This window comes from Haliotis rufescens, unplaced genomic scaffold (genome assembly GCF_023055435.1).
Source record: "Haliotis rufescens isolate VD_foot unplaced genomic scaffold, xgHalRufe1.0.p SCAF_79, whole genome shotgun sequence".
Lineage (NCBI taxonomy): Eukaryota > Metazoa > Mollusca > Gastropoda > Lepetellida > Haliotidae > Haliotis > Haliotis rufescens.
In genome coordinates this window covers 1,278,228-1,304,707 of record NW_025964371.1, presented here as the reverse complement: position 1 = coordinate 1,304,707, position 26,480 = coordinate 1,278,228, and the positions used below count along the sequence as shown (strand labels likewise).

General features: G+C 42.4%; 1 protein-coding gene across 7 annotated transcripts in view; it reads right to left on the bottom strand.

The window, feature by feature from the left end:
* Positions 1-26,480, bottom strand: part of LOC124121978 — a 31,771-nt gene that overhangs the window by 1,573 nt on the left and 3,718 nt on the right. For 2 of the 7 annotated variants that reach the window (XR_007219264.1, XM_048388805.1), the window contains exons 3-9: positions 24,487-24,813; positions 18,079-18,301; positions 16,762-16,895; positions 15,506-15,664; positions 13,508-13,654; positions 11,773-12,482; positions 6,768-6,815 (exon numbers count right to left, since the gene is read on the bottom strand). Coding sequence is in view for 5 of the 7 variants with exons in the window: in XM_048388805.1 (XP_048244762.1) it covers positions 6,798-6,815; positions 11,773-12,482; positions 13,508-13,654; positions 15,506-15,664; positions 16,762-16,895; positions 18,079-18,301; positions 24,487-24,813 (1,718 nt within the window). In the remaining 2 variants the exon portion in view is untranslated. Of the gene's footprint in view, positions 1-5,955; positions 6,816-11,702; positions 12,483-13,507; positions 13,655-15,505; positions 15,665-16,761; positions 16,896-18,078; positions 18,302-24,486; positions 24,814-26,480 lie in introns of those variants that run through there. The other 5 variants (XR_007219265.1, XM_048388807.1, XM_048388804.1 and 2 more) reach the window with 4 other exon arrangements.

Below are 26,480 nucleotides of genomic sequence, written 5' to 3'. Positions count from 1 at the left end.
TGGCTTGAACTGGGTGCCAGTAAAAATGTGCCACAATGACCAAATCACATGGTCTGTTTTGACTAATATTCTTCGGACACAATACAAACATGACATTTTTAACTTTTTTTATTCCTGTATCCCTGTTACATATATATCTCTGTAGCCAGGGGAACTAGAGAACAAAGACATGAGGTTTTAAATCAAGATAGAGGGTTTATTTTGTAGTTCTTTCGATTCCGGGGTAGAATAGGTCTTCAGCAACCCATACTTGCCGTAAAAGGCGACTATGCTTGTCGTAAAAGGCGACAAATGGGATTGGGTGGTCAGGCTCGCTGACTTGGTTGATGCATGCGTGGATCAATGCTCATAATATCAATCACTGGATTTTCTGGTCCAGACTATTATTTTACAGACCGCCGTCATATAGCTGGAATATTGCTGAGTGCAGCGTTAAACAACAAACAAACAAACAATTGTAGTTCTTTCACTGGACAACACAAAGGCAGCATTCACACATATTAGATTTAAATTATGATGTACAATGTTATGGCAGCTTCTCTAAAAAAGTAGTAATTAGTAGTTTCTTACCGGTTTTCTAATAAACAAAGATACATTTCCCAACCGGTAAAAAAACTCATTCAAACCATTTTTACTAAAATGAATAGACTTGTACAAATCATGGTAGGTCATTTGTTATCTTACATTTATACAAGAAATATTTTAACCTGGAAATATTGAGCGGCAATACCCAGACTTTGATATCATCACCTTGTACACCCTAAACATATATTGTGATAAACACTTGCGACCCATTCCAGGGATATATCTAGGCCTGATTGTAGCCGAAATTTTACCCTAAGTCTGCAGTAAATGTCAGTAAAAACTCCCAAATTGGAATAAAACATTCCCAATTGATGCTGTTATATTTATAATTATAGGTAAAATGGATAGAATTATCATTAAACCGCCCGCATGATATCAAAAATGAGCGGGCTGCTGTTGCTTTACAACTGGCCATTATCACGCCCGTTGTTAGGCGACGTCGTAGGATAGGGATAGGTGACGTCACGTTCAATAGTGACGTCATCTGGTTTGTTCTATGACGTTTCCATATTTGTAAAAGTGGGTCAGTGACATTCGTGTTGATTGCAGTAAATTTTTCAAAACCGATATTGTTTCTATTTATGTGATAACAAATTCCATCCATTTTAGCTGTAATAACAGTAACACTATTTTCAGGGCATTGTCATTTGCAGAAACCCTCGGTCTTTTCAACTGCCTTCCTTCGTCGGGCATTTAATGGAAGACCTCGGGCTTCTGCATATTGTCATAGCGACTGATTTACGACACCCATTGTCTCAAGAACATTTAATTGCAACGGTTCATTACCCTGGAGCCATGACATCTATATGCCTTGAAACACTCAGGCTAACTGTAGGCTAAGGCTTAGGCTGGGTGCTCTGGGGCACCTAGACAACAACCACTACCACTATGTGCTGACCTGACACATAGTGTCTTTTGTATGTACATATCTACATGTATAAAGTAAAACTGTATATACCGCAAGCCATCGTCTCCAATTTGTCACTTCCTACTGAGAACCATACGTCGGCCCCTTGCATATATATATGAGTATGCAAATTATTCATTAATCAACATCAGACCACACGCGTTGTTAATATATTAAATATAAGCAACAAAACCCTTCTCATAATCACATTAAATATCTGATAAAACAAAGTCCATAGTACAACTCCATGATCATGTGTTTATGAATCACTATCATATCTATCATATGTCATTTATATATGACTAATGTCATGGCTTTGCCAGGTGACTTGTGTTTTAGTCATAACATGACTAATATAGAGGACAACGCTTTAATGCTCAGTTTAACATTATTGCATTGAATGCAATGTTAACATACCTTTCATTTGAATTGAATTTTTACAAAATACCAATTTGAACAAAATATGTTAATCTTGAAATTAACGCAACCATGAATTAACAAGCTTTTGCATTTTGTATTTTCAGGGACAAGAATTAGGGGAGGGTAATTATTTTCTGTACATTAGTGCTTCAAAACCTATGAATGTAAGATTTATTTCAAATAATTTCAAATAACGGGGTATGAAAAAGACAAAGCTTGCATCACAATGGGATTCCATTCTTGTACATGAGTGAGTGAGTGAGTTTGGTTTTACGCTACTTTGAGCAATATTCCAGGAGACTAACGGGATCGGGTAGTCAGGCTTGCTGACTTGGTTGATGCATGTCATGATGTCAATCACTGGATTGTATGGTCCAGACTCGATTATTTACAGACCGCCGTCATATAGCTGAAATATTGCTGAGTGCGGCGTCAAACAACTAACAAACAAACAAACAAACAAAAAAACAAACAAACATACAAGACCATAATGTGGACCAGGGTTCAATTCCCCTCGTGGGTACAAAGTGTGAAGCCCTTTTTAGTTCCATGTCTGTCCCATGTGTGAGTTTTCCAATGTAAGTAAACCTATCCGTGTGGCTCTGTTGTCAACCCCTGACGGATCACGGGTCAGACAAGGTCCAATGTAAGTAAACCTATCCGTGTGGCTCTGTTGTTAACTGCCCCTGACAGATCACGGGTCAGACAAGGTCCAATGTAAGTAAACCTATCCGTGTGGCTCTGTTGTCAACCCCTGACAGATCACGGGTCAGACAAGGTCCAATGTAAGTAAACCTATCCGTGTGGCTCTGTTGTTAACTGCCCCTGACAGATCACGGGTCAGACAAGGTCCAATGTAAGTAAACCTATCCGTGTGGCTCTGTTGTCAACCCCTGACGGATCACGGGTCAGACAAGGTCCAATGTAAGTAAACCTATCCGTGTGGCTCTATTGTCAATCCCTGACGGATCACGGGTCAGACAAGGTCCAATGTAAGTAAACCTATCCGCTTGGCTCTATTGTCAACCCCTGACGGATCACTGGTCAGACAAGGTCCAATGTAAGTAAACCTATCCGTGTGGCTCTGTTGTCAACCCCTGACGGATCACAGGTCAGACAAAGTCCAATGTAAGTAAACCTATCCGTGTGGCTCTGTTGTCAACCCCTGACGGATCACGGGTCAGACAAGGTCCAATGTAAGTAAACCTATCCGTGTGGCTCTATTGTCAACCTTTCACAGATTACGGGTCAGACAAGGTCCCCAGCAACGTATGCTGGTCGTAAGAGGTGACCAGATGGATCAGATGGTCAGGTTCCATGACTGGGTTGATTGGGTGTCATCGTGAGTAGTTGCTCATTATATCATCCACTGGTCCGTCTGGTCACGTATCATGTACGCCAATGAGTTTTCTTTGAGATGTACAACATATTTCCATATATTTTCTCAGAGATGATATCTAATTACATCACATTTCTATACCACATCTCCGCAATGGATCAGACCGCAAAAAAATGAAAAAAACTCACTTCATGTTAATGTGCACATTCACAGGAGTTGTTGAAAGACCGAATAGACAGATATTTCCATCATTGAAGGATGAAATATACACATGTTTATAACAAATTCGTTGAGCACTTTTTGAATGAGAATATACACATACATATCTCAAAGACATAATGACAAAAAATAACACCACATTAAAAATCTTTTAACATGTTTCAGTGATATCCTTGGGGAGTCTGTGGCATATTATAACATCACAATGATACATTAATATGTCACAATATCAGCATTTAACATTGACAGCTGTCTTTTAGAATTTATCTATTTCAGAATTTTATAAAAATAATTCAATCAACGTACAAAACTGAGCAAGATTAGTGTCAGGATGAAATGATTATGTCAAGCACTGAAGATTAGGGTATTAGGGGATGTGTAACTTGGGGTACAGAGTAGGACCCGGGTACCCCACAGGGAGGCAAAGCGTTGAGCTCTCTCAAGGGCAAGGATCTCTGGGAGGATTGGGCATGGGTGAGTATATTCCAGCAATATTCCAGCAATATCATGGCAGGGGACACCAGAAATGGGCTTCACATATAGGGGTGTCTATAGGATAGATGATGGACCAGGGTTTGCAGCCACACAAAAGCTATGGGTATGCACACAGATGGTGTTAGATGGCGGCGCTCTCCTACACAGCAACCACACTTGGTACTGATGCAGTCTTGAGTTTGGAGCAGCTCGCTGAAGTTCACTCCCAGTTGTTCTTATTTTCATCAAGGTTTATATAAGAATTGACTTCATATATATTTTGCGTTATTGAATTATAAACACAAAACTCTGGGCACACCTTTTTTTTTAATTACGTTGACAAATTTAAATCAATTTTTAAAATAAATCCGTAAAAAATATAACTTCACTGACTGTTTATTTAATCATTTGGACAAAAAACTGTAGACAACAATACAACATCAGTGACATCATTGAGCACAACAATGCAACACAAGCCCCGCCCATTCTAATATTAACCAATCAGGAAACAGTAATTCATTAGTGGGCCTGGCTTAATTTATTTTTTGGTTCAGCATCAAAAATGGCTAGGTTTGCCATTCCAAAGCCATTGAATAATTTGCTATTTATTTATTTCAAAATGTTTAATAAAATGCCCAATTAAAAATAAATGTTACATACAGTCCGGCAGACAAGGGTTTGGCTAATTCACAGTCTTTGATTCAAATCATTCAAAACTTTTTGTCTGTAAACTCAAATTTAATGATTTACTTTAAACTAACAGTTCATGATTACCCTACACAGAGACCATTTCAAACTTGACACCAGTCACCCAATCTCATCAAAATCAGATCTTAGTTCTTGCTATCGCTAAACAAATATGTGAGGACATCCCATTAGGGGTCACGTCAGAACGACCTTTCATACGACCAATCAGAGCGTCGCTTACCAGATCATGAAAGTAACAGTTGGAATGTGTTTTCTAATCATGCAACCACGAAATATTTAACACGGGGTATTCTGAACGACAGTTACAGGTTATATGATTATATCCATACAATCTAGGCCATCTATTTGCCATTCCTGAATGTTCTTCTTATCAGTTTAAAATATTTAATCGAGAATACGTCAAAATATGTTTCGAAGCGTAGTCGCCAGTTTGAAACTAGTGTCGTAAAGCTCGAGAAAGCTGCCTTCTGATTGGCCGATGTCAATTTCTTGTCAGTCATTTCATTGGTTGGTCAAAATTTGCGAAAGGTTGTTCTGATGTGACCGGTAATGGGATGTCCTCAGATATTTGTTTAGCGGTAGCGAGAACTCAGATCTGATTTTAATGAGATTGTGCCTGGACGAATGTGCGCCTGCGACAATACCGTTATGCGTAGTGAAGGCACCACTGGCTTGAACTGGGTGCCAGTAAAAATGTGCCGCAATGACCAAATCACATGGTCTGTTTTGACTAATATTCTTGGGACACAATACGAACATGACATTTTTAACTTTTTGTATTCCTGTATCCCTGTTACATAAATATAGAGGATTCATCACGAGTGTTTTTTAATATGGGAAATATCAACCGAGTCTTAGTTAATTGGTATTTGCCGAGCCTTTGACGAGGCAAATACCGATTAACGGGACGAGGTTGATATTTCCCATATTAAAAAACACTCGTGATGAATTCTATTTATCATTTTCACATTTTTGCTTCCCAATTAAGGAATAATTGCATTAAACATTAACATCAGCAACTTGTCGAAATCTTACGTATAGATCATGCGTAGTGATACATGTTTTCCATAGCCGTGTAAACCAAAATAAACAACCTCCTAACTCCGTTATGACATATTCCTTCGCTGAGAAAAAAAGTTCCTCGGATTATTTTAAACAATATACTTGCACAGACTTTTCCAGAATAATTGAAATAATGTCTCCAACATCAAATGTATCCATGTTGTTTGTAAACACCTACTCACGTGCACCGGCGAAAAAGTCCCACTTCCGGTTATCTAATTTGCATATCTAATTTGCATACTTATGTCATTGGGGTATGACATACATGTTTTTATGTCATAAGCTTATGTCATGGATAAATGCTTTAGTTACATATATATCTCTGTAGCCAGGGGAACTACAGAACAAAGACAGGAGGTTTCAAATCAAGATGGAGGGTTTATTGTTTAGAGGTAGCGAGAACTAAGATCTGATTTTAATGAGATTGCCAGTCACCAGTAACAATGTCTAGACCAAGGATGGGCACTACAGGAGCATGGTCAGCATAAAGACGGAGATTGATCTAATAACAACAACAAAACCTTTCCAGAATCATAAGAAATTTCTGCTAAATTCAGAGTCCATGGTACGATTCCGACCATATGATAAGTATGTGTTAATAAATCACTATCAATACTGATGACACCAGGTGTTTGCTGAGCTTATCACAAACACATGCAAAGGCATGGAAAGTCTTTTTCTCATCTAGGGTTTATATTATTTGACTATCATGTGAATGTGAGAAAGGTTTAAAAAAAATAAAACCATAGCCTTTTGTAACATGTCATTTAGCATCATATTGTGTGGATTGGTTGGTTTTGTTGGTTGAAAAACAAAGGGAATACCGGAACAAAGATGGAAGCACAAAAGCCTTATTTCATAAAATAACAAAAAGGCCAGAAAACATAACTGATAATCAATACTTTTTAAGAATTATCAAGAACCAGTGAGCAACTAAAAAGGAAAAAAACAAAAAAAACAGATTGACTCGGATAGTCGGAGCATCTGTAAACCAAAAAAGTGACCATTATTTGTGCTTGTGATTCAGGATATATCAGTATATGCAGATCTCACCATCGCCATCGCCCCCTCGTCTCCATCATACTACTCTGGTTGAAACACCTGCAATATAGGAAAGAATTTAGGTTAATTGAGAAAACCCCTCTACCATGTGAATTAGCATGGTACAAAATATTGCATTTAACCAAGGTTGGAGTTCATTTGAAAACTGTACAATGTAAATGTAGTGGCCATAAAATTTCCGAGTCCCGTGATGGGATCCGAACCACTGACCTTCTAATCAGAGGTCGGACGCCTTGTCCACATGACCAAAGAGGTTAACCCCGTCAGCAGGCTGACAAGGTAAGGATGTCATCTGTGGGATGACTCCACGCCCTGCTACATACTCCCCCGTCAACAGAAGGCACGTCCCGGGCCGCTTAGTAGGGTACTGAGGCTTATTTTGCTCAAATTTAATATGAACCTGCTCAGCCCCACATTGGGCGCCAATGTAGCAGCCATAAAATTTCCGAGTCCCGTGATGGGATCTGAACCACGGACCTTCTGACCCAGGTCGGATGCCTTGTCCACATGACCAAAGAGGTTAACCCCGTCAGCAGGCTGACAAGGTAAGGATGTCATCTTACGCCCTGCTACATAAAGTTGCTGTTGTTGTCATTATCAACAGGACTATCATCCAGAGAAACATTGGGGCACGGGTGGCCCAGTCATCTAAGGCACCGGGATTTGCTGTTCATGCAGAGTTGCGTCCCTTGGGCACACCAGAAACCTATGATTTTGGGTTCGAATTCCGGTTCGCCCCGATTATGTTTCTAGGTTTGTCAGCACCATACCCTTGCTCGTGGGTTTCACCGAAGTGGTAAACACTGTGAGACCTGCATCACTTCGGGCTTTCCTCCCACATTAAGCTGACACGCCATGATATGACTGGAATACTGTTAATAGCGGCGTTAAACCCAACTCACTCTCACTCCAGAGAGACCAATTGGGAATGTATACAAAAATTGGTGTCTTAAAAACTGCAATGCTTGTTAGCATGTCCGAAAACATGTGCTGCATTCACTGTATTACACACTTCGCTCGTGAAGAGGCGACTAACGGGATCAGGTGGTCAGGCTCGCTGACTTGGTTGATGCATGTCAATGTATCCCATTGACGTAGGTCGATGATCATGATGTTAATCACTGGCTTGTCTGGCCCAGACTAGATTATTTACAGACCGCCGTCATATAGCTGGAACCTTGCTGTGTGCAATGTTAAACAACAAACAAACAAAAAGTATCCTTAAACCTACATTGACTGATGAGAGTAAGTCAATATTTGCAAATGTGCATTTTAATAATGCTCACAGCCTTTTTTATTAGTTAATTTACAGATTTTTTCTCTCATTTTTAAAACAAAATTAAGCACTTTCAAAAAAAAAATATGGTATTAAAAATATTAATAATAATTCAATGTCAGGATCGCCAAGTTCCTGTACAATTATTTTAACATGCTGTCGTGGTGAGTTTAGCATCTTGTGTCCAGACATGCATAAAAACAGTTTGTGATACCGTATTCAACGTAATAAGTGCCCAGGGCGCTCTCAAAATTAGAAATAGGGGGCTCTTATTCGAATATTATTTTGGTGGGAAAAAAACAGAGTTGAACAATTCATTTCGTGGTTTATGCTGACAGCCTGAAATGTTTATATCTGACAATATAAGGGTGCATATAACACACGAGTGCGTATTATACCCGAATAAATAAGTCTTGTGTACATTGATCAATCGGAAGGGGTGCTAATTGGGATTGTTCACAAGCCAATATCTTAGCAAATGTCACTGTGGGCGCTTATAAGAGCAGGGCGCTTATTACATCGAATACGGTATATTTTATTGCCAAATCAGTTTTCAGACTCAGTGATAAAGTGTCAATTGAGAATAATTTTTTTCCCCTACTTTCCTGATTTTTATGGACAGCAGATCTGTAAACCAATTGATAAAAAAACAAAAAATGTCAAAGGCTGATCGGTCAGTTTCAGTTGAAGTCATATGACGTCACAGGTGAATTTCAGTTCAGTCTGATTTCATGCAACACACGACCCGTGAAGATCCGGGGTAGAATGGGTCTTCAGCAACCCATGCTTGCCGTAAAAGGCGACTATGCTTGTCGTAAGATGCGACTAAGGGGATCGGGTGGCCAGGCTCGCTGACTTGGTTGATGCATGTCATCAATCCCAATTGCGTGTATCGATGCTCATGATGTCAACCACTGGATTGTCTGGCCCAGACTCGATTATTTATGGACGCCGTCATATAGCTGGAATATTGCTGAGTGCGGCGTTAAACAACAAACAAACAAACAAACAAACATACAACACACATACAACACACATGACAATATGGCTCGGGTGGGTAACGTCAGTCCTCCGGGCGGGTCATTCCTGGGGAGCCGGACCTGTGACTAGTCATGTGATATACGGTCAAGTCCCGTTAATCCGACATGGTTGGTTGATAATCATGTCGGATTAACGAGTATGTCGAATAAACGAAATAAACAGTAATCTAAGCATGTGATTATTATTGTTTTGTTTATCAAAAGCTTCTTTTTGTTTATTGTTGAACAAGTTTATCTCTACAGCCGTTGTAATATGCAGCTAGCAGACGGCTCGTCTCGCATCAAAACACTGGCTGTGTACTCGCAGGCAGATGACCACGGAGTAAGCTGATCACTGTGTCGGATTAACGAGACAGATTAATGAGTGATTTCTGTACTTCGTTGCAAATTAGGAGTGTCGGAGTCGGAGTCGAAGTCGGAGTGCAAGAATATCCGATTAAGAGGTCTAAATATCACTGATTTAATCGTTTAATCGGTTCCCATCATTAGTGTCGGATAAAGCCGATTGTCGGAATAACGAGACTTGACTGTACTGTGTAATGGCAAATAAAACTCCATTGTTACACTGCGATTGCCAATGTTCAAATTTCTTTCTGACTATGCAAACATTCCTTCTGACATTTATATGTTTGAGTAAAGACAAAGCATCATTCAACTTCAGTGAATGCACGATCAGATTGTTTTAAACCTGTATCTAAGATTTTTGCCCGGCCTCTAGTAAAACAATTCCAAGTCGGACATTTTGTACCCTAGTTTGGAGGCCAACAGCAGGTACCCAGGTAGGTCGGGTATTAGCGAGTTGTGTACCCGGGTAGGTCGGGTAATAGCGAGTTGTGTACCCGGGTAGGTCGGGTAATAGCGAGTTGTGTACCAGGGTAGGTCGGGTAATAGCAAGTTGTGTACCCGGGTAGGTCGGGTAATAGCAAGTTGTGTACCCGGGTAGGTCGGGTAATAGCAAGTTGTGTACCCGGGTTGGTCGGGTAATAGCAAGTTGTGTACCCCAGTAGGTCGGGTAATAGCGAGTTGTGTACCCGGGTAGGTCGGGTAATAGCGAGTTGTGTACCCGGGTAGGTCGGGTAATAGCAAGTTGTGTACCCGGGTTGGTCGGGTAATAGCGAGTTGTGTACCCGGGTAGGTCGGGTAATAGCGAGTTGTGTACCCGGGTAGGTCGGGTAATAGCAAGTTGTGTACCCGGGTAGGTTGGGTAATAGCGAGTTGTGTACCCGGGTAGGTCGGGTAATAGCGAGTTGTGTACCCGGGTAGGTCGGGTAATAGCGAGTTGTGTACCCGGGTAGGTTGGGTAATAGCGAGTTGTGTACCCGGGTAGGTCGGGTAATAGCAAGTTGTGTACCCGGGTAGGTCGGGTAATAGCGAGTTGTGTACCCGGGTAGGTCGGGTAATAGCAAGTTGTGTACCCGGGTAGGTTGGGTAATAGCGAGTTGTGTACCCGGGTAGGTCGGGTAATAGCGAGTTGTGTACCCGGGTAGGTCGGGTAATAGCAAGTTGTGTACCCGGGTAGGTCGGGTAATAGCGAGTTGTGTACCCGGGTAGGTCGGGTAATAGCGAGTTGTGTACCAGGGTAGGTCGGGTAATAGCAAGTTGTGTACCCGGGTAGGTCGGGTAATAGCAAGTTGTGTACCCGGGTAGGTCGGGTAATAGCGAGTTGTGTACCCGGGTAGGTCGGGTAATAGCAAGTTGTGTACCCGGGTTGGTCGGGTAATAGCAAGTTGTGTACCCCAGTAGGTCGGGTAATAGCGAGTTGTGTACCCGGGTAGGTTGGGTAATAGCGAGTTGTGTACCCGGGTAGGTCGGGTAATAGCAAGTTGTGTACCCGGGTTGGTCGGGTAATAGCGAGTTGTGTACCCGGGTAGGTCGGGTAATAGCGAGTTGTGTACCCGGGTAGGTCGGGTAATAGCAAGTTGTGTACCCGGGTAGGTTGGGTAATAGCGAGTTGTGTACCCGGGTAGGTCGGGTAATAGCGAGTTGTGTACCCGGGTAGGTCGGGTAATAGCGAGTTGTGTACCCGGGTAGGTTGGGTAATAGCGAGTTGTGTACCCGGGTAGGTCGGGTAATAGCAAGTTGTGTACCCGGGTAGGTCGGGTAATAGCGAGTTGTGTACCCGGGTAGGTCGGGTAATAGCGAGTTGTGTACCAGGGTAGGTCGGGTAATAGCAAGTTGTGTACCCGGGTAGGTCGGGTAATAGCAAGTTGTGTACCCGGGTAGGTCGGGTAATAGCAAGTTGTGTACCCGGGTTGGTCGGGTAATAGCAAGTTGTGTACCCCAGTAGGTCGGGTAATAGCGAGTCGCGTACCCGGGTAGGTTGGGTAATAGCGAGTCGCGTACCTGGCCCTACAATAATGATTCCGTGATTTTTCAGCACCTGTGATTGTGTATTTTCAGCAAGTAAACATAAGTCAGCCTTGCTTGACAATGGTATAAGGATCTATACCAAAACATCGCCTTTACAGTAAATAAAGAAACTGTTATCCATAAAGTGTGTCCACTTTGTCATCTGTCAACTTTAAAGTAATGCCTATCATACAATGTAAAGTCTACATAACATCATAAATAATTCTACCCCAAGAATGATGGACTTGGTGAAGATGAGGAAACATGTCTTAGAAATTTACTTTCTCAAAATGATGGGGAAATACTAGAAATTAGGTACAGCTGCACGTACGCCCCCATCTGATCCCACTGCCGAGTTGTCATGTGATGCATCTTTAAAAGGAATTCTTGATTCGTTCGGCTCTGAGCCAAAACATGGAGACTTTGCATAGCCACTATCGTCTGAAAGTTGTTTCACAAACGGACTACTGCTTGACACACGATCGGAGCGACGCAATGTTGGCCTTGACTTTGAAACAGGTCTAGACTGCACATCGACACTGAACACTTCATCATTACCTTCACCATCCGCAAAATCTGGATGTTCTGAGTTTGACTTTCTCATTTCAATATCAGCTCCAGAAACTGAAGAAACAGACTGATCACCTCCTGGTAGTAGTCGTGCAGTGCTTGAACTGCTTGTCTGTCTTGGGTTGACACGACTCTTGCGCCCTTCTTCAACACTTCCCCGTGGTTCAGGGAGGGAGGACTTGATGGTGTACAACAAGTTGTCCTTCTGTCGCCTGCTCATGTTCCGTGATCCGTACCACGGGACTGTTTTTAGAACTTTGGGCAGGTCGTTGAGGTAGTTGTCAAGAACCTCTTCCCTCAAGGATCCAGTGGATCGTTTGTCCTTCATCTCAATGACCACCATTCGGGTGCCGTGGCAGTCCATTGCAACACTCACAAGTAGTTTCATTTCTTCCCTACTCATCTCGGCCGCATTCAGGACCAGAATCACACTCATACACCGTTCGATCGCATCAACCGGCTCGATCACAGCTGAAATACAACAGAACAGACATTCAAACAACTTCCACAAAGTGAGTGAGGGAGTGAGTGAGTATGGGTTTATGCCGCTTTTAGCAATATTCCAGCAATATCACGGCAGGAGACACCAGAAATGGGCTTCACACATTGTACCCATGTCGGGAATCGAACCCGGGTCTTCGGCGTGAGGAGCGAACGCTTTAACCACTGGCATACCCGACCGCCCCCCGAGTCAGAGAGTTTCATGTAACTTAGATACTTGCAAATAACCATCAAATAATACAAATGTCACATTTCAATCAATATTTTATTTCAAATAAAACTAGAATGTCAACATAAGTATTTTGTGAAATACTTAAGATGTTCCTCCAAAAAGTAATTAATTAAATTTGTATGAATTGGTCCATGTTTGAAACGATACAGAATTAAAACATGAATCGATACATGTAAGTGTGTATCGCGTATTGTATCGTCTGAGAATATTTTGAAAGACTGATGTATTTGTGAATCATGACATCCCTAGTGTCACCCCTCCAAGAGTTAAAAGCCATTCACTGCATCACACATAGAGGATATTATAATCATGTTCATGTCATACTATGTTTACAACATGAGTGTTTAAATACCGGAACTTAGGCACGAGTGTCGTAAACATAGTATGACATGAACACGAATATAATGTTTTATTTATTACCGAAGAAGATGTCTACATACAGAGACAAATTTTAGTGATTACCTACGAGGACAGCAAGTCGCAACAGCAGCGGAACCACAATTTGTCGAATGACGTCAACAATCTAGTGCTGTGTCATTTCGACTTGACGTCACAATAAGATTCAAATGACGTCAACAATGCCATCCGGATGACGGAAACAATACACTGTTGTCCTGTGACGTGATATGACCCTAGGGCACGTATGATTTTTATGAACCCCGATATTTGCCCTCATAAGTAATAAAGAGTGATATTGCTGAAATATTTAAGATCTCCCTAAAACATATTCACTCTCTCACGTGTAATGTAAGCAAACACTCACTTGCGGAATCTGGAAGACTTTCATGGGTGAAGACATCGTAGCCTTCATTCTGCAGAGGACGTATAATCTCCTCCTTGGCAAAGTCAGCGATCTTGTCAGAAGTACCATGTATAACAGCAGTGTCGTGGAAATCCTCTTCATTGGGACCTTCAACAAGGAATCAGGGTTAGGGATCAGTCAGGTTTGGGAGTCAGTCAGGGTTAGGGATCAGTCAGGGTTAGGGATCAGTCAGGGTTGGGAATCAGTCAGGGTTGGGAATCAGTCAGGGTTGGGAGTCAGTCAGGGTTGGGGGTCAGTCAGGGTTGGGAGTCAGTCAGGGTTGGGGATCTGTCAGGGTTGGGAATCAGTTAGGGTTGGGAATCAGTTAGGGTTGGGAATCAGTCAGGGTTGGGGATCTGTCAGGGTTGGGAATCAGTCAGGGTTGGGAGTCAGTCAGGGTTGGGGGTCAGTCAGGGTTGGGAGTCAGTCAGGGTTGGGGATCTGTCAGGGTTGGGAATCAGTTAGGGTTGGGAGTCAGTCAGGGTTGGGAGTCAGTCAGGGTTGGGGGTCAGTCAGGGTTGGGAGTCAGTCAGGGTTGGGGATCTGTCAGGGTTGGGAATCAGTTAGGGTTGGGAGTCAGTCAGGGTTGGGAGTCAGTCAGGGTTGGGAGTCAGTCAGGGTTGGGGATCTGTCAGGGTTGGGAATCAGTTAGGGTTGGGAATCAGTTAGGGTTGGGAATCAGTCAGGGTTGGGAGTCAGTCAGGGTTGGGAGTTAGTCAGGGTTGGGGATCTGTCAGGGTTGGGGATCTGTCAGGGTTGGGGATCTGTCAGGGTTGGGAATCAGTTAGGGCTAGCTAATGTAGATGAGTGGTGGATTACATTGAAAAAAAAAAGTTTTGTAAAACTCCTATTGCATGTGTCAACAGTAATTAGAATTTCAATTTTCACTTCAATGAGGACCAGTAATCTTCACTGTGGGACAGTGTCAGGGAAAGGAAAAGAAAGGAGCTAGTCCTCCCTCCCAGTTGGAACTTTCACTGATGTCCTTCACTAATGTTCTTGGCCTCCCTGCTTAATTTGGAACACAGCTCTTCAAACAATTCAAGTAAAAGGATATGAACTGGCAAAATTGAAAATACTGAAATTCTACTAATTTTGGAGTACATAAATTGAGTTCAGGAATAAATATAATCTTTAGTAAAACACCAAGCAACATGGCTTATCTAGACAAAATTGAAAATACCCTTTTCAATTTATTGCAGAAAGTAAGGCTAAAAAAAATAATTGTCTTGGTTCTCAGGCACTGCCCGCATCATTGTAAAGTCAGCTGAACGTTTCGTTTTTATTTCCATTTTCCCCAAAATAAAAAAATCCTAATACTTAAAACAATGCTATTTGATATAGCATGCTGTTTCTTCCCTTGACATGTCTGCAATCATCTTCCCGAGGCAAGAGAGTTAACTGACTTTAAAAGTCCAGTTTCCACCCTTGCTGAACTAGGCTGGAATTCCTGGGCTCGATCGTAGCACCACCAGTGGCTATTACGAGTTAAGTCCCTTCTAAGCCTCTCCTACGGACCAATCAGATTCCACCCTTCGTATCACTTGCATTTGTTTCAAACAAAATGGCGGCGCCCAGTCAAGACGATCTGATCGATAATCAACATCTATTTTGTGATAAAACGGATCTTACATTGCGAAATGCATCAAATCATGTGAGCACCTTGATTAAAAACATGAAAAGATTTGGAAAATATCTGTTCACACCGAGTTGCGGCTCACATGCTTTGCAAATCCTGCATTTGGCCGAAATCTGCATGACAGTTTACGAACCGGATTTCGATTTCATTTCGATCATAGCGCCACCAGTAGCTATTACGAGTGATGTCCCTTCTATGTCCCTCCCATTGACCAATCAGATTCCACCTCTTCTATCACTTGCAATTGCTCCAAACAAAATGGCAATGCCCAGTCAAGACACAAACAAACTATCAAACCCTAAAAAAACAGAGAAACCTACCTCGGACAAGCAGGTGGCCACGCATTCTGTGAAATCTGTAGTGAACCTGAGGCTTGTAACACAAGTAGACAACCACTGCTATCCCCAGAAGAAGAGCAAAACCCCCCACAACCCCCACACTGACGACTATCTCCATCCACTTCAACTTCTCCTGGACATCTGAAACACACGATCAGGGCTTCACATCACCAGCATCTTTCCACCCTGAAGGGGAGGGGGGGATAGAAAATGAAACAAGGGTATAGTTGACACACAGGATCTTCCAACTGATTGTTGTTGTTGTTTGTTTGTTTGTTGTTTAACGCCGCACACAGCAATATTCCAGCTATGTGACGGCGGTCTGTAAATAATCCAGTCTGGACCAGACAGTCCAGGGATTGATATCATGAGCATTGATCCATGCAATTGGGATCCATGACATGCATCAACCAAGTCAGCGAGCCTGACCACCTGATCCCGTTAGCCGCCTCTTACGACAAGCATAGTCACCTTTTACGGCAAACATGGGTTGCTGAAGACCTATTCTCCCTCCAGCTTTCCACACTGAAAGGGGGAGGGGGGCCCTAGAAAATGAAAAAATATGACATGAAATGTGTGTGTAGGGAAGGGGGAGGGGAGGGGAGGGAGAGGGGGTCAAAAATGAAAATGATTTGACATAAAAGATGTGTGTGTGTCTGTGTGTATTAGGGTTAGGGCTGGGATGAGTCCAAATTTACTGCCCGGGTACCAGCTGTAGGTCTCAGGAATGTCTCAAAATGTCCGATTGGTAACATTTTTAGCATAGCCCTGGCAAAACATATTAAGATACATGTATTGAACAGTCTGGTCATGCATACACTGAAGTTGAACTAAGTTATATCATTATACCATATGAGAAATCAGAAGGAATGGATGCATAGTCAGAAAGAAATGCGAACATTAGTGACTTGTAGTGTAACCATAGAGTTCTAGATAATGTTTGTCATTAAACAACATATCACGTGACTAAATACGAATCCGGGTAGTCCTGTGGGTACCCGGGTCCTACTCAGTACCCACCCGACCCGGGTACCCGAGTCTCCCATCCCAGTCCTAGTGTGTCTTGGCAAAATACAAGATTAATCTTCCCGCTCCCCTCATTAAAGGACCAGTCTCTAATAAGAAATGATTTGTATTTATGTGAGTGAGTGAGTGAGTGAGTGAGTGAGTGAGTGAGTGAGTGAGTGAGTGAGTGAACCAAAGAGAAATTTGGACACAAAGATAGAAAACAAACTTACCCTGCTTGTGTATTGTCAGGTTCCATGTGAGTACACTGGTGTTTGTTGATAGATGACAGATATAAGTCTGATTGAAGTCTGACATTCTCACTCCTTTCACTGTCAGTATAGAGCTAACTGTTGTATCTTCAACTCTGGAATTAACAAATATACATTGTGTGACATTGATGTCAGTATAGAGCTAACTGTTGTATCTTCAACTGAGAAATTAACAAAGATACATGGTATGACATTGATGTCAGTACAGAGTTAACTGTTGTGTCTTCAACTCTGGAATTAACAAATATACATTGTATGACATTGATGTCAGTACAGAGTTAACTGTTGTATCTTCAACTCTGGAACTAACAAATATACATCGTATGACATTGATGTCAGCATAAAGTTAACTGTTGTATCTGACAGACATGCAAAGTTTCATGAAAAAATATATAACGGTTTCTGAGTTATGCTACGGAAACAAAACGTGATGGACGGACGGAGCCCGTTTCTATGTCCCCTGCCCAACGAAGTTATATAATTACCATACTACATGTACATTGCTTATCTCTGTGTTTTGTGTAATTTGTCATGCTTTTTAAGGTTTGAAGTCATCAAACTGTGGGTTATGTACAGCAATTTATAATTAATTTATGCAACAGTGGCAGCAGACTGGCTATGTTTCAACTTTGATACATTTTTTGGACCAGGATGCAACCTGTGTGGGTCTTTTGCGTCTTCCCGAGGTAAGAGAGTTAACTGGCAGTAAAAGTCTAGTTTCCATCCTTGCAGAACTAGGCTGGTATTCCGGAGTTACATTTTGGTCCGACTAACAAGTCTGCATAGTCCAATCAAAATTGCGAAACGAACTGGACATCCGGTTAGTAAACAATATAGATTTCAACGTGCAGATCTCTGTCGACTGAAGGATTTGCAAAGTATGTGTGCCACAAACAGATCGTCGACAGATAGTTTGGAAATCTTTTCATGTTTTCAATCAAGGTGCTCAAGTGATTTGATCCACTTTGCGAGGTAAGACCCGTTTTATTACTTGACTGGGCGCTGCCATTTTGCTTGAAGCTATTGCAAGTGACAGAAGAGGTGGAATCTGATTGGTCAGTAGGAGGGACATAGATGGGACATCACTCGTAATAGCAAGTGGTGGTGCTATGATCGAGCTTGAAAATTGCAGCTTAGTTCGTCAAGGGTGGAAACTGGACTTTAAAAGTCAGTTAATGCCCTTGCCTCAGGAAGATGGGTTTTTTGGTGCAACCTGGTTTTTATGTCGACATGGTGCAAGTTAACTCAAGTTCCTTAAATGGAGCCCTGGCTACCTACCCATGACTGAAGACAATCCTGTAATGTTTATCTGCATCAGGGAGAAGGGGATGGGCCTTGCCATCTGGGGACACACGGGACCAGTTGGCATGGCGATCCTTATCAGCTGTTGGACATCCGAAGTTTCCACCACAGGTCAAGGTCAAGTTGCTGCCTATGACTGCTTTCTGGGTGAGGCCAGGTTGCTGGAACACTTGGATGTTGCCGTCAAGGTCATCACAGTCTGAAGCAAGTCACACGTACTGTGTTGAATACATATCAGTCCACCGTGTCTAAACATTGTTTGTCTGTTGTTTAACGTGCACAATATTCCAGCTTTACGATGGCGGTCTGAAAATAATCGAGTCTGGACCAGACAATCCAGTGATTGACATCATAAGCATCGATCCACGTAATTGGGATTGATGACACGCATCAACCAAGTCAGCGAGCCTGACCACCCGATCCCGTTAGTCGCTTCTTACGACAAGCATAGTTGCCTTTTACGGCAAGCATGGGTTGCTGAAGACCTATTCTACTCGAATCTTCACGGGTCTAACCATTGACATGGGAGTGGGCTAAACTATACCACTAAACATTTGATAGGGGTATTCTGGGTGTCCAGATAGGGATGAATTTGACTGGCTGTTTGGACATGCTGCCGTCAAGGTCATCACAGAGTGAAGCAAGTGTATTAAATACCAGGGGTGAAAAGATATATCAGTGCACCCGTGCATCGTGACTTTTCACATGTCAATACGATACATTTTTCTCAGTATCGATACAAGGCAATACACTTGCTGAAACAAATTACTTACTACGGGAATTCGTTTATTGACCCCTGGCTTTTTTATCAGTCAGATAATGGAAAATGTGTTGTAATTAGCGTTTCAAGTTCACTACCAAAAAAAGCCATTACAGAGCTCCAGATAAGCTGCATATCTGTGTGAAATACGCATCAGAAATGCATAAATACACAGTAAAATAAAATCCAAGCGTATCAAATACGCAACAAACATTACAGATACGCTACAAAAATAAAACGTGTGAGTATCATCAAAATATTGTGAAGTAACCCTGCGTATTCGATTAGCAAATCAGCAACTTATTTTGAAATTATAAATGGGCATTCCGTCAACCTTGCCAAACTCCACGATGACAGTTACATCATGATCATTTGCCATCACACTTTCTTGTGGAAGTATCGTGGTATTTTTGGGTCCTGTAAAGCTCTCGAACCCACACGACACCAGTTTGCAGGGACTTGATGAAGAGTGTTTTTAAATATTTAACTTAAATACCCACATGTGTAAAAACTAGTGGGTAACAGAAATTTGAATACGCAGATAGAATTACTGATACCCAATGATTTTAAAATGCATGGGTAAAATACCCGCAACACCAAAAGCTTATCTGGTCCTCTGCATTACAATCATGTGTCTACAGCTAGCTTTTCCTTTTGAAGCAGCTCTGAAATATTTATTGTCAAGAAGTTTCCATGCAATTTGACGTGAATATGTGTATTGCTATACGTATCGTATCACGATCTGTGTATCATGATACGTATCGTATCGTTACCTTGCAGTATCGTTTCACCCCTATTAAATACATCTTTGTCCACCATGTTTAATCATTGAAATGGTAGTGGGCTAAACTATACTACTAAACATTTGATAGGTTTAATCTGAGTGTCCAGATGGAGTTAAATCTGATTGGATGTTTGGACATGGCGTGCGAACAGGATGGGATTTGAGCTGGAACTGACGCACGTTAAGCTTGACATTTCAAATAATAATACTGTAAAACGTGAAATTAATGTGTCTCCAAAAGAATGTGACTGCTGGCCCCTAGCAAAAATAGCGACTCAATATGAATGCGACACACCCTCCTCTCAAGTGGATTTATATCTGAACAAAATGTCCTGTCAGGTTTACAGGAGAATCCTCACCCTAATCCAACCTTACATTAATCCAATCACACACCAAATAGCACCGCTTATCAGCGCTGTGTAGAGTACTTCCACTAAAACAATACTTGCGAGCTGGCTTGTGTCGGTCTTTGATGCAGTCGCAAAGTGCAAAGACACCGTGTTGGGTGGCATCTGTCTGGACTTGCAGGTGTGATCAGTGATGACATGAGTGAGTAGAACTCTTGTCTTGACCCCAGCAGTGACAATTCACAGGATGTAATTAGTGTTTGAATGACATTGTGTATGTAATTGTTACAAGTGCTGCTCAATAAACATTGATGTGGAATACATAGTTGTTTGTATTTGGTATTTCTGCTATCCAAAATGTCTTATTGTTGATATAAATGCGATGTTTAATAATGCGAGCAAAGACCACTCGCATTTTTCGCGCTCGCGTTAATTTCATGTTTTACAGTAAACGAAAGTAAATGTGACAACATGCATGCAAGCAAAGTTTTCGATCATATCAGCAAATTCGCAGAAGCTATTGCATAATATAAACAGCGGATGTTTTTGTTGAGACAGTGAATGGGAAGAAGTAAATATTTGTCGCATACAGGCTTCACGTCTCTCCCAAAATGCGATAAAAATGTGTCCTAAGTCAGTGCTCATGCTGGCTTTTGAAAATGGCTTAAAAATGACCTGTCCCACCCAATTTTTGTTGTCGATATTCAATATAAGTTGTAGAGTGAGTGAGTTTGGTTTTACGCCGCTTTTAGCAATATTCCAGCAATATCACGGCGGGGGACACCAGAAATGGGCTTCACACATTGTACCCATGTCGGGAATCGAACCCGGGTCTTCGGCGTGACGAGCGAACGCTTTAACCACTAGGCTACCCGACCGCCCCTATAAGTTGTAAAAGGATCATGCGAGGTACATGGGGTTTTATGCGTCCCACGTGAGGTTTAATATAAAACCTAACGCAGGAGGCGAGTTGTATAAAACCCCTTGTACCCTGAGTGACCCTGCTACAACGAATTTATTTTACCGACATGTTTTAATACGACATTGTTAAATAATTCAAATATATTCCAAATTGATAGAAAACAGCTGCTCGATTGAGCTGAAGTTACCTCGCGCTATGACACCCATCGTCACATGACATCCATTGTTTCGGAAAAGCGTGCGGATTTTTGCTTTGAAGTAGGGTATAAAGGATTTCTCTTTTCTCTCAGAAAATCACATGCAGCCTGTAGTGTTTGTGGCAGGGTATACGAGATTTATTCCCCCGCTGAGACACTTATTAACCTCATAGGCGGGTTACACAGTATTTTATCAAGATCATGTGGACCAATCAGGTCTCATCAATCTGACATGGAGGTATGATAAGGTACCTTATTTGCCAGTCCACAGGGACTGGCAGTCACATGAATTACTGGTCTAAGCCTAATTCTATTGGTACAAAACTGGTAATTACCAGTAAACGTGAACACTGTACGCTCACTAAAATGCGTGAGCCTTAACAATACCACTCCACTCAGTGATACTGTGCAAGCTTACACTCTAAGGAGGCAACAATGTATAGACTGGTTACTTTTGTTTATTTTGAAATGAAGCTTACCATGCATCATGTCTAACCCAAATCGCATGCTATTCGAACACCAACATCTTCGAACTACCGGTCAGTTTTATCCCACACCTGGATACTCAGAATATCCCCAACTGTTCGATCTGATACGTATCACGATACTTGCACATGCTCTTATCGGTGGGTTGTAAGCCATCTCTTTCATAGACAAAATGGCCAAATACCTGGCACACTATCAATTTACTGTTGGAAGTGTCAGGTATGGCGCAATGGATGAATATATTTACGTTTTCACTTGCAACTACAACATCTGCATCTTACCTGCAACTACAACACCTCCACTACCTGCAACAACAACATCCCTATCTTACCTGCAACAACAACATCCCTATCTTACCTGCAACTACAACATCCCCATCTTACCTGCAACTACAACATCCCCCCTACCTGCAACTACAACATCCCTATCTTACCTGCAACTACAACATCCCCATCTTACCTGCAACTGCAACATCCCCGTCTTACCTGCAACTGCAACATCCCCGTCTTACCTGCAACTACAACATCCCCATCTTACCTGCAACTACAACATCCCCATCTTACCTGCAACTACAACATCCCCATCTTAACTGCAACTACATCCCTATCTTACCTGCAACTACAACATCCCCGTCTTACCTGCAACTACAACATCCCCGTCTTACCTGCAACTGCAACATCCCCGTCTTACCTGCAACTACAACATCCCCATCTTACCTGCAACTACAACATCCCCATCTTACCTGCAACTACAACGCCTCCACTACCTGCAACTACAACATCCCCCCTACCTGCAACTACAACATCCCCATCTTACCTGCAACTACAACACCTCCACTACCTGCAACTACAACATCCCCGTCTTACCTGCAACTACAACGCCTCCACTACCTGCAACTACAACATCCCTATCTTACCTGCAACTACAACATCCCCATCTTACCTGCAACTACAACATCCCCGTCTTACCTGCAACTACAACATCCCCGTCTTACCTGCAACTACAACATCCCCGTCTTACCTGCAACTGCAACATCCCCGTCTTACCTGCAACTACAACATCCCCATCTTACCTGCAACTACAACATCCCCATCTTACCTGCAACTACAACGCCTCCACTACCTGCAACTACAACATCCCCCCTACCTGCAACTACAACATCCCCATCTTACCTGCAACTACAACATCCCCGTCTTACCTGCAACTACAACATCCCCGTCTTACCTGCAACTACAACTACAACGCCTCCACTACCTGCAACTACAACATCCCTATCTTACCTGCAACTACAACACCTCCACTACCTGCAACTACAACATCCCCTTCTTACCTGCAACTACAACATCCCTATCTTACCTGCAACTACAACATCCCCGTCTTACCTGCAACTACAACATCCCCTTCTTACCTGCAACTACAACATCCCCTTCTTACCTGCAACTACAACGCCTCCACTACCTGCAACTACAACATCCCCTTCTTACCTGCAACTACAACATCCCCATCTTAACTGCAACTACAACGCCTCCACTACCTGCAACTACAACATCCCCTTCTTACCTGCAACTACAACATCCCCATCTTACCTGCAACTACAACACCTCCACTACCTGCAACTACAACATCCCCATCTTAACTGCAACTACATCCCTATCTTACCTGCAACTACAACATCCCCACTACCTGCAACTACAACGCCTCCACTACCTGCAACTGCAACATCCCCGTCTTACCTGCAACTACAACATCCCCATCTTACCTGCAACTACAACATCCCCATCTTACCTGCAACTACAACATCCCCGTCTTACCTGCAACTACAACATCCCCGTCTCACCTGCAACTACAACATCCCCATCTTACCTGCAACTACAACATCCCCGTCTCACCTGCAACTACAACATCCCCATCTTACCTGCAACTGCAACATCCCCATCTTACCTGCAACTACAACATCCCTATCTTACCTGCAACTACAACATCCCCGTCTCACCTGCAACTACAACATCCCCTTCTTACCTGCAACTACAACATCCCCATCTTACCTGCAACTGCAACATCCCCATCTTACCTGCAACTACAACATCCCCCCTACCTGCAACTACAACATCCCTATCTTACCTGCAACTACAACATCCCTATCTTACCTGCAACTACAACACCTCCACTACCTGCAACTACAACATCCCTATCTTACCTGCAACTACAACATCCCCATCTTACCTGCAACTACAACATCCCTATCTTACCTGCAACTACAACATCCCCATCTTACCTGCAACTACAACATCCCCGTCTCACCTGCAACTACAACATCCCCATCTTACCTGCAACTGCAACATCCCCATCTTACCTGCAACTACAACGCCTCCACTACCTGCAACTACAACATCCCCTTCTTACCTGCAACTACAACATCCCCATCTTACCTGCAACTACAACACCTCCACTACCTGCAACTACAACATCCCCTTCTTACCTGCAACTACAACATCCCCATCTTAACTGCAACTACAACATCCCCGTCTTAACTGCAACTACAACATCCCCATCTTACCTGCAACTACAACATCCCCGTCTCACCTGCAACTACAACATCCCCTTCTTACCTGCAACTACAACATCCCCATCTTACCTGCAACTGCAACATCCCCATCTTACCTGCAACTACAACATCCCCCCTACCTGCAACTACAACATCCCTATCTTACCTGCAACTACAACATCCCTATCTTACCTGCAACTACAACACCTCCACTACCTGCAACTACAACATCCCTATCTTACCTGCAACTACAACATCCCCTTCTTACCTGCAACTACAACATCCCCATCTTAACTGCAACTACAACACCTCCACTACCTGCAACTACAACATCCCTATCTTACCTGCAACCACAACGCGGAACCTCCTCTGTATATATTGTTGTGTGTCGGAGTTGGACGCATTGCACAAGTACCATCCCGTGTCAGTATCGGTGTTGGTACTGATGATGCTCAGAGTCTGGTTGCTCCCACACAGCTCATGGTAGGGGTCCACACCTCCTGCACACCACTCGCACGACGTCCACGGCCAAGGCTGCCACGGACTGCTCTTGTTGTGGCTGAAGTACCACTCCATGTCCGTGAATCCATCTGCACAGCAATCCATGGACAAGTACCGACCAGGTTGACGAAACGGGTGTAAGTCGGGGTTGTCAATAAATTGAAGGGAAGCTGAAACAGATAGTCCTGGGTGAGTGAATGTTGTTTTATGCTAGTCGGCAATATTACGGATACGTCACTGTGGCTTGTAAAGATTCATGTCTGGACCAGACAAACCAGTGATTGACAGCATGGGGAACAACTACAACATGAGTGAGTGAAAGTTGTTTTATGCCAGTTGTCTATATTACATATATGTCATGGTGGCTTGTGAAGGATCAAGTCTGGACCAGACAAACCAGTGATTGATAGCATGAGGACCAGTGATATTCTAGTTATATCACAGATGCCTAAATGAGCCAAGCATAAGCAATTATCCTGGGGGCAGTCGGGTAGCCTAGTGGTTAAAGTGGTCGCTCGTCACACCGAAGACCCGGGTTCGATTCCCAACATGGGTACAATTTGTGAAGCCCATTTCTGGTGTTCCTCGCTGTGATATTGCTGGAATATTGCTAAAAGCGGCGTAAAACCATACTCACTCACTCACTCAATTATCCTGGCTGTTGAGGATGACTGTTAAATAAATGGGAGTTTAAGCTGCAATCTGATTTGTTGAAAATAAATGGTTAGTCGGGATTCCAAGCCAGGGAATCAATGGGACTATTTATGAGTATTACATTAGCACTTTTCTTGTTAAGTATCCTTTTTCATTTTCCCAAATTTCAAAAAACTATTTTGTCCCTTTGGTGAATGGATAGCGAATGCATTCTTTATAAAGTTTCATCTTTTAATATTAACATCAAAACAAATTTTACGTTGGTTTTTTTCCTCCGCATTATTCACAAGCCCCTAGGATGTATATGTAATATTGCTGTCTGGCATAAAACAACATTCACTCACAGAGATGATGGCAGATGTACAAGTAAAGAATAATTTAAAACTCACAAAAATAATGGATACTTACACTCAATGAGACTATACCAGTTATACCAGAGACTATACCTGTATCAATTCATTCAGTTATGTTAATGAGAAGGGATGTAACGATATGACTATGACCTGATATGACATGTATTACATCAAAGTTGGTTGGTTTGTTGTTTAACGCCGCACTCAGCAATATTCCCGCTATATGACGGCGGACTGTAAATAATCGAGTCTGGACCAGACAATCCAGTGATTGATATCATGAGCATCAATCCACGCATTTGGGATCGATGACATGCATCAACCAAGCCTGACCACCTGATCCCGTTAGTCGCCTTTTACGACAAGCATAGTCACCATAGACCTATTCTACCCCGGAATCTTCACAGGTCTATTACATCAAAGCAATTTGGTGTGTATTTTTATATTTCATGGGGTATGATAAACAGCATTCAAATGGTTTGAATCTTTCTACATATCTGGTCCATTTGAAAATATATATTATTTCAATCAATTTTATTCAAATTTCAAATAAAACTGGACCGACAACACCAGCTAGGAAAAGACTAGGACAAAATTTAAGTCTTAAAACTATGTACATTGTACAATGTAGATATAACATAAATGGATAATGATAAAAATTGTTCACTTAATATTAGGTATGGCCCATTTTGCCAACAAAGTCATTACATATCTGTTTTAAATGTCCCATGTATGAAACGATACGGGATTAAAATATGAATCTATACAGGTGTAAAATATGAATTGATACAGGAAGGTGGTATTGCATCCCCTACCGTCTGATGTATAGG